At 37.9% G+C, this 14,117-nt stretch overlaps 1 protein-coding gene across 8 annotated transcripts in view; it reads left to right on the top strand.

Moving 5' to 3' along the window:
* kmt2cb (lysine (K)-specific methyltransferase 2Cb) overlaps positions 1 to 14,117 on the top strand; it is a 118,765-nt gene that overhangs the window by 35,449 nt on the left and 69,199 nt on the right. For all 8 annotated transcript variants that reach the window (XM_057333107.1, XM_057333109.1, XM_057333102.1 and 5 more), the window contains exons 4-7: positions 4,263 to 4,416; positions 6,442 to 6,630; positions 10,197 to 10,294; positions 10,642 to 10,751. In XM_057333107.1, the coding sequence (XP_057189090.1) occupies positions 4,263 to 4,416; positions 6,442 to 6,630; positions 10,197 to 10,294; positions 10,642 to 10,751 (551 nt within the window). The remainder of the gene's footprint in view (positions 1 to 4,262; positions 4,417 to 6,441; positions 6,631 to 10,196; positions 10,295 to 10,641; positions 10,752 to 14,117) is intronic.

The following is a 14,117-nucleotide window of genomic DNA, read 5'->3' as shown; positions in this document are numbered from 1 at the left end:
GTTACTACAATTTGAAAAACCTGAAAATATTAACAACAAAAAAAGTATTTACACAGTAATTTATGCAATATGCAAAGGCTTGATGTTGCTGTAGGCAACTCAATGACATCATCTATCAACAGTTATCATCTCTCCCGAATATTGACGAATATTTTTCGGCATTATTTTCGTTGTGTGTTCTGAGTTTGTCACACCATAGAAAAATGTGTTATCAACCACTCAGCCAAATGAGAATGATTAAAAAAATAATAATAAAGTAAATAAAATTAGTTAACAAAATCTTGGAAAAATGAGCAGTAGTCTCTGCTCTCAAATGCCGGGGGGGGGCGTGTCCGCTGTCTGCGCCGAAACCACACCCACTCGCCTCTGCCAAAAGCCATTAAAAAAAACCATAGACTTTGGGGCAATGGGAAACCGGAAAGGCTAAAACGCCAACTCGGTCCAGAGTTTGCATACTAAAATACGTCATCTCTGAGGTACTCTATACACACTGTGAAGGCTTGTGTAAATGCAGTTGTCACTACCTGAATTTTTTGGGAGTTAATTTGGTAGTAGAATGCAGTTGTCACTCCTGTATATTACAGAACTGTTTGTACAGAACAGGATTAAGCACTAAAAGTCAAAGGTGATAACCAAATTTAGCTTCAGTGTGTACTGTTCTGTATAGTGAATGGAGCTAGAGCATTGACCGGACAAGCGTTTACCCTACTTCCGGTTTGTACTGTACACGTCACGCTGAGAAATAGGTTGTCATAAAAGGTTGAGCTTCCAACTACTATTTCTAAAGAGAATACGTGTTTTGCTTGCCACAGTGCTAGGGTGTTCGGAGTGAATTTAGGCTAATTTGTAGGCTGTTGAAGTTGCATTTAAGCTCTTAGTACATCTGTAAGATTAGACCGCAGTGGATAAGATGAATACAGGAGGTGGTTGAGCTCGGCTGTGGTTTCAATGCCGTCTATTTAAATCCACTGCAAGGTCCCAGCTTGCTTTGCACTCTTAGTCACAGGTGACTCAAACCTCTAATTGTCCATATTATATATTATACAAAGCAAACTATTTCCCAGTTTTTGTCTTAACACACAGCACATTTATTTTTCACATTTATTCTTAAATAAAGCAAAGCGTGTTCACATTCAAACAGGAACTGGAGTTCTTAGCTCTCTGTGACGTTGATTGCTATTGAATTTGTAAAAATGCAGTCGTTGTTCACATGTCATTTGGTTTTTCACAATGAAACATTTTGGAGTGAACAGCAGGTTCGCTGGAAGCAATTAATGCTGTTTACAATCTATAAACATTTTATGGATGAACATTCATTTGAGTCAAAGGGACTTATTCAAAAATCATTCAGGCTTATAATGTGGTCACTCTCATTAGTTGAGGCCGTGGCATGAAAAAATGTGAAAACAAACGATTGATCATATTTAACCTTTTGGTGGTTTGAGTCAGCTCTGTAGACCTGTCATTCAGGGCAAAAACACTCCATGAGGAGGATTGGCGACCACATAAGAAAAATGATGTGGGTGGAAAAAGGTTAAAAAACGAAACGAAAACAATACATCGTCATTTTTTGACCCAAGGGTCATTTGTATGGCTGCAGCTATCGATTACTAATCGATTATTCTACTGATTTTCCATCGATTAATCGGGTATTCGGGTAAGAAGTACTTTTTCTTTATTAAAAAGCAATACTAAATATACAAGAGAAAATAAGACAGGTCTCTTAAAATGAGTAAAACAACTAATTTGTTTCCTTTTTAGAACAATTAAAGTTTTTATTACTGAAATAGCATACATTAATATCTGTGAAAACTAAACCGATTTAGTACATTCCATTGCCATATTAAATTCAAAATGCAATATAATACAAATTAGGGCTGTCACGATTATGAAATTTGACTGACGATTAATTGTCTAATAAATCATTGCGATTATGACAATTAATTGTCTGTTTTAGGGCTTTGACGATTATGACGATTAATTGTCTGTTTTTGAGCTTTGACATTTAATTCTCATACATTTTTGATTCAGCGATTGAAACGACCATATTGTTCTGAATACAAGACTATGTTTTTTTCTTGGAAATACATCGGAAAATATTGGTTCATCATATATTTAAGGTTTAGGCTTTTACCTGTCAATAATACAACCACCAAATACTTGTAAATTAAGTAAATTGATCAGGTGTGAATTGAAGCCACCATTAAAATGCTATCAGTCATAGAAAAGCTTCTAGTCTGTTTTTTTCTCACTTGAAAGACTAAAATAAAATTTTACTTGTGTGTTAATGAAATTTTGGTAGACTGGTTTTCACACTGAGATTATCTTAAATAATATTAAATTGTACTGCAGGTAATTTGTATATGTTTTTTTTTTTAAGTGATTGTGTTGTGGTGGTAAATTTTACAAGTATTACCGTGCTTTAGTAACAGTATATACACTAACATATGCAATATGCAGATGCACTACAGCTCCCCCTAGTGTCTTCTATAGAGATGTGCAATAATTGCGATGATCTGAAACCATCGCGATGAGGTTAAACAATCGCGATGAGACGATTTTTTAATAACCGTGACAGCCATAATACAAATATATAAATAAGAAACATGAATAAAAATAGAAAGAATAATTTCAAAGGTAAACAACTAACTTCAGCTTATGCATGATGCATTTAGTTTATATAAATTAGATTTAGTTTCTTTTTTTACTATTAAATAGTAATATATAACCAATGACTTTTATTTTGGCAGGCTGTCGGAAAACGCTTATTTTTTAGTACGTCTGTTTATTTACTCAAACAATAACATGTTCATGAAATAAACTCTCAGAGCAACTCTGGAGTAGGGCTGTCACGATTATGAAATTTGATTGACGATTAATTGTCTAATAAATCGTTGCCATTATGGCGATTAATTGTCTTAATTGTTTTAGGGCTTTGACGATTATGACTATTAATTGTCTGTTTTTGAGCTTTGACATTTAATTCTCATGCATTTTTGATTCAGCGATTCAAACGACCATATTGTTCTGAATACAAGACTATGTTTTTTTTCTTGGAAATACATCGGAAAAAATTGGGTCATCATATATTTAAGGTTTAGGCTTTTACCTGTCAATAATACAACCGCCAAATACTTGTAAATTAAGTAAATTGATCAGGTGTGAATTGAAGCCACCATTAAAATACTATCAGTCATAGAAAAGCTTCTAGTCTGTTTTTTTCTCACTTGCAAGACTACAATAAAATTTAACTTGTGTGTTAGTGAAATTTTGATTTGATTTCACACTGAGATTTGCTTAAATAATATCAAATTGTACTGCAGGTAATTTGTATATGTTTTAGTTTTTTTTTTAAGTGATTGTGTTGTGGTGGTACATTTTACAAGTATTACCATGCTTTAGTAACAATATATACACTAAAATATGCAATATGCAGATGCACTACAGCTCCCCCTAGTGTCTTCTATAGAGATGTGCAATAATGAGGTCAAACAATCGCGATGAGACGATTATTTAATAATCATGACAGCCCTACTCTGGAGGTGAAATTCATGTCCTCATTCAGCACAGACGCAGACAAATTCATGAGCATCACGCGTGTAGCACGTTAAACTGTGCAGTTCATTCACGCACATACGCAGAACAGACAGATGACGTGTAAATAACAGGATTCGGCGTCCACAAGTCCGCATCTAGTTTGATGGACTCAATGCAGCTGGAAAACAAGTTTCACTCGCAAAATAGACTAAAACAGTAAAATAGCAGTTCACCATTTCAATAAGCTATCACTTATTTATCAGCATGAGAAATACGTGTGAGCGTGTGAACAGACTAAAATGCGTGTGTCTCACGGTGAATACGTGAGACTTGAGAGCCCTGTAACATGAACGGAGTTTAGCGGGCAGTACGTTAGTAATAAGGGTCCGTGGGGAAACGCAGTGCTCCGTGTGTACTGTAGTTAAATGGATTAAACGAAGCTTCGAGGCAACAAAATTTGCCTCGATGGTTTTTTGTATTCGAATTACTCGAGGAATTGTTTCAGCCCTAATCATTTGCCTCATTGACAAAAAGGTTTTGTTGTTGTATTATATTTATACCGACAGTGGTGTTAAACTTTATTCAACATATTCTTTAAATCATTTTGAAGTAATGTATTTTGTTGTAAGGATGCTTATATGTTCAAGGAAACATCTGTCGTCCAAATATCTATTTCAGTGCATCTTTCATTCATTTTCATAAATCTCCTGTGTGTCTCCTATTAGTCACTAAAGGGCAGCCGGAGGAGATGGAGGGCGCCACTGCCGTGGCAGTTCCAGGAGGGGGGGAGGAAGAGGAGCAGTCGTCATCACCTCTTCCTGCGCGCTGTGAGACGGGGGCGGCACAAACATCGTCAGCCTTTGGAGAAGCTAAAAGCAGGTCAGAGCAGCATCCTCTCGCTGGGTTGAGTCACCGCCAGCGTGGGCGCGCATGCGGACGTGTGCGTCGCGCCGTGAATGCTCATGAATGGCTTCATCCTTTTAACCCTTTTCACTGGGTTGCTTCTTTCCAACAATTTGAGATAGGAAGGATGGAATGTACTGTATGTAAAGGATAACAGATCAGTCGACATGAGTGTGTCTATTCGTGTTGCTGGTGGCTACTGTTTTCTTTTAAGGTGGGGGATGGGCTCTTGATCAGGCATAATACAAGCATTCTGGGTAAAGACTGCAATACAGGAACACAGGAATAAGTGCTGCTGTGTCACAGCTCTTGAGCGTTTAGAGGTCCCTAAAGCACAAAGACCTGCACTTTAAATGTATATGTACAGATACTAATACTTCAGAAATGGTAAGAATAGAAAGCTCTTCCAAAACTTTACACATTCGATACAAAATATGTTTATTTTCAAGGTCATGTGACAACAGTGTTACATAGAAGTTAGGTTACGCATGATCTTTTGTTCTTTTTTGGTAAAAAAAATGTGGTAGTACTTATTCTGTACTCCTCAGTATATAGCATCAAAAACCTTTATTTTGTGTGACTGTTTGCTTACGCCCCCAGCTGAATGTTCGTCAATGTTGATGTTACATTATGAATTTAAGGTTCCCCTGCCACACGCACAAACACACAAACCACTGTCCAAACAGTTAACTCACCATGGCCGCGGGTCTCAAGCATCAGTGCATGAAAGGTTGTTAACAGACTGAATGATAGCTTTCTATGACAGGCTGTGCTGCCTATGAGGGCCAATGATGTGGGCAACAACTGTATATCTGAGGTCTGATAAATATTTACCACTTTACTGGGGCATTTATTCTACCATCAGCTGCTCGGTTAACACGAACAGCCTCGCTCACACAGAAGAGCGTAATTGGGCCTCGTTGCCGATGCTAAGAGAAGTTTAATGCAACAGATGCATGATTCTTTTACAGAAGACAAAGATCGCTTTTTTAAGTGGCACTTAAATCTGTCAACGAATGATTTCAGATGTTGCTTATGGTGTGGTGCTTACTCTTTAGTGTTCGGTTTATACTTTATAGTTTAATATAACAAGCGCTACAGTTTGAGTAAGTTGACTAATTAAAGGCGGGGTAACCGATTTCCGAATTACGGGTCGGGCCGAGTACCAAAACAACCTTGTAGCCAATCAGCAGTAAGGTGCACAGGACGGACATTAGCCGAGCCGAGCGCTGACGAAAGCGAAAGATGGGGGTAGGGGTGTGTTTGTTTTGGTGATTTGAACATCAACAATGGCTAAGAGAAATTGGACACCCCGCCTTTAAGGGTAAAATGTGTTTTTTTTGTGAATTTGCGAAATGCGCTCTGTACAGCAGTTATGTACTGTAGAAACACTGTGGCGAATTCTATATAGCATTAGTGGATTTTTTATTTCTGTAGATAAAATTTGTAATTTTAGCCATTCAACATTACAGTCTTATTGAAAATCATGTCAGCTAAATCTATTGTTTTTGTCACATTTAGAGCGTTTCAGTTTTTTCTGGAGTGACGATTTGATCACTTTTGTTTCAAAGTTGTAAAGTAGGAGTTACTCATAATATTGCTGGGAAGATTTTCACGATTTTCATTTTCAACAGATTTTTTTGAATCTGTTATGTCTAAATGTTATGTGTAGCTATATTTAAATCTGTTCCTCCCAGCGAGGCTCTAGTGGAGTCTAGCTTTATTGTCGAAAATATTCCCATGTTCAGTGAGTGTGAAAATAAGAGCTACGGCATGTGTGAATTCTAACACTCCCACATACTTATTTGTAGTATAAACTAGGGTGTTTGAACAAATTTTAATAAGGAACTTCTGTTTTTTTTGTCTCCTTGGCGTGTAACAGAGAAAGTGGACTCGGGTAGTTTCCCTTGAGCTATTACCAATTACCAATCCAAGCCTTGATAGCTGGTCTCCCAGCTACTTGTTTCATTTGTTAAGCGTGTTCCTCTCTTCCCCTCACAGCGAGCAGCTCTGTGCCTTGTGTTACTGCGGCGGTCGAAGCTTACTGGGGCAGGGGGATCTGAAGCCATTCAGGGTCACGCCCGGAAACGACCCTCCACTCCACCAACAATCCTCGACAGAGGAGGGCCAAGACCATGAGGACAAGAGCAAGGCTGCTAGCCAACCAGGAAGGCACAGGGGCCCAGAGAGGTAAGCTGATTGGCAGGTATTGCGAGTAAGTTGTTTGAGGATGTGAAATCAAATGTGATGTTTACCGTACTGTTTATATGAGCTCAGACAAATTGGATTTCTCTCACGGCAACACGACCAACGGTCCATCACAATTGTTTCTTTCTTGGCCATCCTCTGTGAAACAGATCACACAGTATCGGTCATTGTTAGAGAGAGGAAAGCGTCACACAAGCCAAAGCGTGTGCGTGTGTGTTTGCATACACTTTTGAACGGTAGGCTTGCTAGAGGCAGAGGAGCTGATATCTGACATCACTAGTTGAATAACCCTCATCTGGATGAAATTCCGGGCAGAAACTGTTTGAATATGGCTCATTCCAGTTGAACACTGTGCTCATTGCTCTAGCATGTGTGTGTTTTTGCTTAATATCCTGGAGACAGATTCATGTGAAGCAAAACAGAGTGTTTGTCCTAAAGTGACCCGCTTGCTTGAATGGTAATGCTTATTTGTCCTGTATGGGCTTTTGTCCCAATAAAAAAATATAAAGACATATTCACATTTCGTAGCGCATTCAAAACGTACTGTCTCATTTTCACCAATAGCGTCTAACGATTTCTATGACATCATCCGGCACTTCAGCTTTTTATCAGATTCCAGGCCTTTTGAAAGATTAAATGCTAAAGAGTACAGCAGGGATGACGTATTTTTTATGCGTGATGACATTTAACGTCCAAGCCAATGCATGTCACTTTTTAGCAATTTGTTAGCCACTACCGTTTTTAAGACACGTAAAAGGTTAAATAATCACGAGTGGGTTATAACTTGTGTGTAGATGTCGTAGAATAAGTGTGAAAATATTTAGAGCTTTTGTTAACCACAGACCTTATTTTAGGCATTTAACCTAAACCCCGTTCAAAGAACCGCTTGACTTTGGGGCGATGGAAATGGAAGTGCTAAAATGCTAACTTGCTTCCGGGTTTTGCATACAAAAATACGTCATCCATGCAGTACTCTGTTGGCTATTGTTAAAGGGTGAGGATCCACTCAGTATGTCCCAGACTAAATTCCTGTTTTAGTGGTAAATGCATCTACACAACAAAGACAATCACTTCTCTCTACAAAAGCAAATGTCAGCCATCTTTCAATTACAGACGTAATGGTGAAGCGATATCGTTATAATGAATCCCCTCTATGATACCCTAAATAAACCAAACATTGTGGCATAAGCCGAATACAGTTACAATCCCTCCATTCACATTTATTCATTTTCAGAATTCACAAAGGTATAAAGACGCACAAGGCAGTTGGCTGTTTGATTTTCATATGTTGCTCTTTTCAAGCTTTCTGGTCTGGCCGATCATTACCCTGCAGCTATCCTGAGTCACATTGAGCGAGATGTGAGACGTCGGTCCCAGCGTGCGCTCAGCCCAACAAAAGGCCCTCTCCCCGGTCTCTCGCACAGCTGCCTAATTTGTCTTGGCTCTTTGGAGCCAATCAGCCGTCTCCCAGGGGCCCGTGTGACGTAATGTGCTGCCAGTCTGATGTTGTCAGTTAGCCAGTCCTGCTGAGCTTTGTCATCTGTGTGCCACACTACTAAGCAGCAGTGCAGACCGACGAAAGAGCAGAAAAGGGCGGTTTTAAGAGAATATGTGATTCGTTGAATTTAGAGCAGCGTGAGGACGATTATCCAGAGGGTTCAGATTTGCTTTGTGATGTTTCATAAAATAACACTTGCTGTGAAACCTGTCGAGTATGTTGTTTTCACCCCCAAATCATATGTTTGACACATTTTGCTTAATGAAATGGATTTGTAGGAGCATTATTTTTTGAGTTTTAACAGTTAAACAAATTGCGCTAAATGATTTAAGCACATTGTGCTAAATGTGTCAGTGTAATTATTACAGTTAGACAGACACACTGTAAATAAAACAACTGGACGTGAAGTTTCAATGGATTTTCATGACAACAGCCATTTTTTTACAAAATGTTAAACATCACACATCTTTGTATTAAATAGAACAAAAGTAATCCAAAGTTTAATCCAATGGTGGTTTATCTTTTTTTTGGATAGACACAAAACATTATTATTATTCATAATAAATTAATTGAACTTACATTAACACATATTTTTGAAAAGGGCATATTACGCAACATTTGAGTTAAAGAAAAATCTTGATAATGTATTCATATATCGTCCTTCATGGCATAATTTAAAACATGCTTGTTTTGTTTTCAGCGTATATCATTTTGTTAATTGAAAAAAAAAACAGAAACGTAATTCAGCACGAACTACCAAAAAGCCATTTCAAATGTATCAATTAGCGCTTCTAGGTAAAGTAATGACACATCGGTTTCCCTGTTGTCATGGGAATACACAGAATGTCATTCACTGACAGGCTGTGTTTAAAATCACTCTTGACCCCTCGTATATGTCACCCATCCCAGCAAATGGATAGAGGAGGGGTATAATGAGATACGCGGCACTGTGATGTGATAGATGCATTTTTATCCTATGATGTGTTTACGATGAGTCATTTTTGGGTAAGTTGTTAATCAATCAGCACCGCCTCACCGCCCAAAGCCCCCCTAGTTGCTGAATGTCAAGAATAAATTAACACTCCCAGTGCCCATGGCTGATGGTAGAGGACCGGTAGTCAGAGTGTGTACACATTGATATATATATATTTCCTGTATATATTCTCTATATATTATTTATACAACTTTTCATTTTCAAAGTTGTAACTGTTAACATTAGTATTAACATAATTTGTATTAACTAGCATGAACAAAGCTTATTAAATGCTGTGAAAATATGTTGCTCATTGTTAGATATCTAAGGAACATGATTCTTATTCACAAGTAAGAAAGTACAAAAGGGCATATTTTCTAAGTCAACTAGTGGTGCACAACATGTTTTTCAACTTGACACAGTGTCTTAATGCGATGCTATAGTACGATGGCCTGAAAACTGCTTGTGGTTTGACACAACAGCCAAGGACGTCTGTTTAGCAATTAAAAAAAATAGTGCAGGGCAATTAAAAAAAATTGTCATCAAATAAATAGTCAAAATATCTGAATGGCTCAGAACAGCGCCTACAGCAGCGTATTGGCAGAGAATATGTCCTACCCCGCATACTCAAAGAATAAAGACAGAAGCAAAATATCTTTAGCCTGTTATCACATAAAACATATAATCCCAGAGACTGATGCATGGCGACTCTTATGTGCGTCTTTCCAAAGCATTGAAATGAAAGCTGAGATGAATATAAGTTTCTGCAAATGATTCCAAACGTTATAGGAAGGAAATTTGAAGGCAGATCCGCCAAACATAGATTTGTTTTTGAGAATATTTAGAATTGCATGCAATTATATGACGTTTTGCAAATACGCTGGTGTCAGACCAAGCAAGGTTCCACATTTAACAAGAAAATAAAAAAGATATTTTGTATTATGTTTGGGCTGTATGATTGGCTGTAATACTTTATGGGTGGAGTAGTGGTTGCATTATAAAGACATGTTTTCTTATCATTATCTTAGATGCAAAATCCATGATTTGACTGAACTATGTAATGTGTCTGTTCTGTAGTGTTGTTGCTGAGGACTCAAGTGGCAGGTTCTCGGACGAGCTCCACCATGTCGGTCTGCCGGACGACATTGACTTCCGATCTCTCTTTGACGAGTCGGGTAAACCCTACATAAATATCTCAAATGTTTTGCTTAGTCTCTAATTTGTAGTAGGTTATAAAAGTGCTTCTTTCACGTAATATAAGAAATAGAAGATGAGCGAAAAGTACACATTTGGAATGTAGTGCATGAGTCATATGGACTTCTTTAATGGTGCTGTTGTTTTCCTTTAGAAGCTTTCATCTGAGAAAAAACAAACATTCAGCCTAACATCTCTATTTGTGTTTCACAGAAGAAAATAATTCAGGCTTTGAGCAAAATGAATAAATGATGACGACATGTTCACCACATGGTGAAATATTCCCTTAAAACTCTCATGCAATCGTATGCCTTTCTTTCGCCCGCAGGTCAGTGCTGGGCCCATCAAAGTTGCGTGTTGTGGTCGAATTTTGTGTGTCAAGCGGAGGATCAATCACTGCTAAATGTGGACAAAGCCATCCACTCAGGGAGCACAGAGGTATGTTGGGATATCTCTTCTTTAGCTGACTGGTATCATCCACATGAATAAAATAATGACTGTAAACCCTATGCAAATATTACATCACCTCTCCGGAGTACTTGAAAGGTTATGTAAATGAGGGTTAAAATGCTCAGCTTGGTTTTAATGGCTGTGCCAAAGTGCAGTTACCTATAGTGACTATAATGTGCGGCTGTATTTTAGGTTTTTAAGTATGACAACCATCTTTTTTTGGGGTTTTGTCATTTGACACAAGTACTTTTAGTTTAATTGGTTTAACCAGCAAGGTCACGAACCACTACCAACTTACTTAACATGTACGTTTTTTTTACCCCACTTGTACGATATGTATATATGACGGTAAAGCCAATTCTCTATACTCGATCTCACACTTTTCTATTCCATACATCCCAGCTGCCAAAGCGCCTATAAAATTGTATATATACCTTGCCTATTAGATGTCTAATGTAACTGTAACCACATTAACCTCTCGTGGTTCTTCATATACCTGCTACCTCCTCTGCTAGTGTGATACACAAACGGAGCCGGAGGATGGATCTAACCGGCTGCTAAAGGTCGCCACTGATCAGCTGTGAAAGAGAAAAGGTCACGGCTCTCGGCTGCGACGTCATCAACTTCATCACTTAGAACCCCCCGCCCCATAACCGCTTCAGATCACATTCCTTAATAGCCCTTTACCATTTGATCGTGTGAATTAGCAGGGACGCTGCATTTGAAGTTAAATGCCAGTTTTGGGTTGGATAAATATTTGTTGCTCGTGATTGACCTTGTTTTCTGGGTAAAATTCTCTGTGACCCAATGCTGGATGAAGACCCGACACTTCTTTACGCCGTGAGGTGCGAATGGAAATGCGTGGTTAATGAGATGCAGAGAGCAGCTGTGAACACGAGGGTCGGCAGTGTGTCAGGTCCAGGCTCATCTCAACGTTGGTTGACTTTTAGTGGACGGCTGGTTTCTGAGCAGCTCATTAGGCTGTAAGACGGACAGTCTGAGACTCCGAACAGATCGATCCAAATAGAAAACAAGAACACTGGGCTATACTGTTGTTTTGGGCATGTTTACTGCAGTTAATACCGAATGGTATGTATTATGTCAAATAAAAGCAGATCACCTGACTTATTATATAACATCTGGAACGTCATTTTTAATGAACTCACCTGGCAAGAGTTACACAGGATTGAGATGTCACTGTAGAGGTGCGATTTGTGAACTTTTTGTAATTAGCTTTTTTTTACTTTCACTGAATATTTATTTGGTCATCGCCTAATCGCTGTGAAGGTACAGCTTGGCAAGAAATACAGAAATTTGGTATTTTGCTGGGCTGCCAAGGTGACAGGGCTGTTTTTGTAAACATTAATTATTACGGTATGGTGTGTTGGGCGAAGATGCCCTAGTTTCATTTTTGCCAGTAGTTTTCCGGTAACAATGTTGATCACAGAAGTCTGTCTTCACAGCAGGTATTGACCCCAACCACTGGGAAGTACTGCTGTTAATTAGGGATGGACTGATATGTTTTTATGACCAAAAAACAAAATTGTCGCTTGATCAAATGTTTGCCATAAAGATAGATCAATGTTTTGGTCATTATTTAAACAAGCAAGGTTCAGAAACACACTGTAAAAAATGAAAGGTTGACTTTACTTAAAATTTCAAGGCAACTCGCTGCACAGCTTTTTTGAGTTTACTCAACTTTTGGCCAAGTATTTCACCTAACTGAATTATCTGAGTAATATCACATGACTGTCAATTGAAATAAATAGTTGAACCAACTTAAAATAAAAATGCAACAATCAAGTTTCTGAGTTCACTCAACTATGGACTTAGTTGGCCCAACTCAAAAGATTATGTTTTATATCAAATTAATATATAATTGTTTTATTATTATTTACACACACTTAATACTCAATTCTACTTAATAGATATGTTATATACACACTCTGCTTATGTAACTGCTTAAGCTGTTTGTGTTTTAAACATTTAGTGGACTCCCTGCGTCATTTACTTCAGAGCTCAACACTGAGCACATGAGCCTCAATCATGGTAACAATCATCAAACATCATTAAACATCATAGTTAAAAAGGAACTCTAAATACCAAAGGTAACGTACAATGACAACATAAACAAAAAATATAGCCAGCAAACACTAAAATAGCAATCATTTTAATAATTTTAACCAGCGAATTGAAAATTCTGCAATGCATGCTGGGAACTTTCAAACACTAGAATTGTTTTTTGAGATTACACAGTTTGGCAAGTTGGTCAAACTTCTTGACGCGCTTTGGACAATCACTTAGATATCTAAGTACAGTCAACAAAAGAATCTTTGTTGGTACCACATTTAGACTCATTTTGTTCAGCATACTCAAAATAATACATTCTTCCTCTTCTACTAAAAAACTTTGTTCAAATTACTTAGTTACCTTTGTTGGGTGAACAATTTGAAGTTGTATTTTTTACAGTGCATGTGCATTAAAGGGACAGTTCACCCAAAAATGAAAATTCTGTCATCATTTACTCAGCCTCAAGTTGTTTCAAACCTGTATACATTTCTTTGTTCTGTTGAACACAAAACAAGATATTTTGAAGAATGTAGAAACCTTTCTAGGGCACCATTGACTACCAAAGTAGTTTCGTTTCCGACTACGGTAGTCAATTGGGCCTCTGAACTGTTCGGTTACAAACATTCTTTCAAATGTCTTCTTTTGTGTTCATCGGAACAAAGAAATGTTAAACGATGACAGAATTTTCATTAGCTATGTTTCCATCCAAAATTGTGATTATAAATTATGCGCAAAACTGGAATATCGCACGAAACATTTGCGGATAAGGCACCGTGCGTTTCCATCCAACAATTCAGTAGTAACTTACTCATAATTTGGCACCAAATAACACAGAGAAAGATGGAAGTTGCAGCAGTAGGACAAGATACTGTAGGTTTGTTTTCATAATAAATTACATGCGCCTCAGAATGCGCAGGGGAACAGCAATGCACGCTGTCCTGTCATTTCACTTGCGAATGAGGATACCAGTGGTTTGGGAACGCCGTCGAGTAAGACAATTCTGTGAGACAATACTGAACCACATTGATGACAAACTTTCGGTGACTCATTTTCGACCAAGTCAACTTTTCAGGTGCTAATGACATGGTTAATCCAGCTATTCCGTACAATTGTTCCCAAGTTCCAACAGATAAACGCAATAAATTAAAATTGGTGGATGGAAACAGCTATTTTTGGGCGAACTATCCATCCAAGCTATACTTGCTATTTTATGGATTAGTTCCATTTAACATTCAACATGTCAACATTAAATGATAAACTATATTGTGTATTAAAAATGAATGC

Source organism: Triplophysa rosa, linkage group LG5 (assembly GCF_024868665.1).
Source record: "Triplophysa rosa linkage group LG5, Trosa_1v2, whole genome shotgun sequence".
NCBI lineage: Eukaryota > Metazoa > Chordata > Actinopteri > Cypriniformes > Nemacheilidae > Triplophysa > Triplophysa rosa.
Note: the sequence above shows the minus strand (reverse complement) of the source record. Positions and strands in the feature narration are given on the sequence as shown.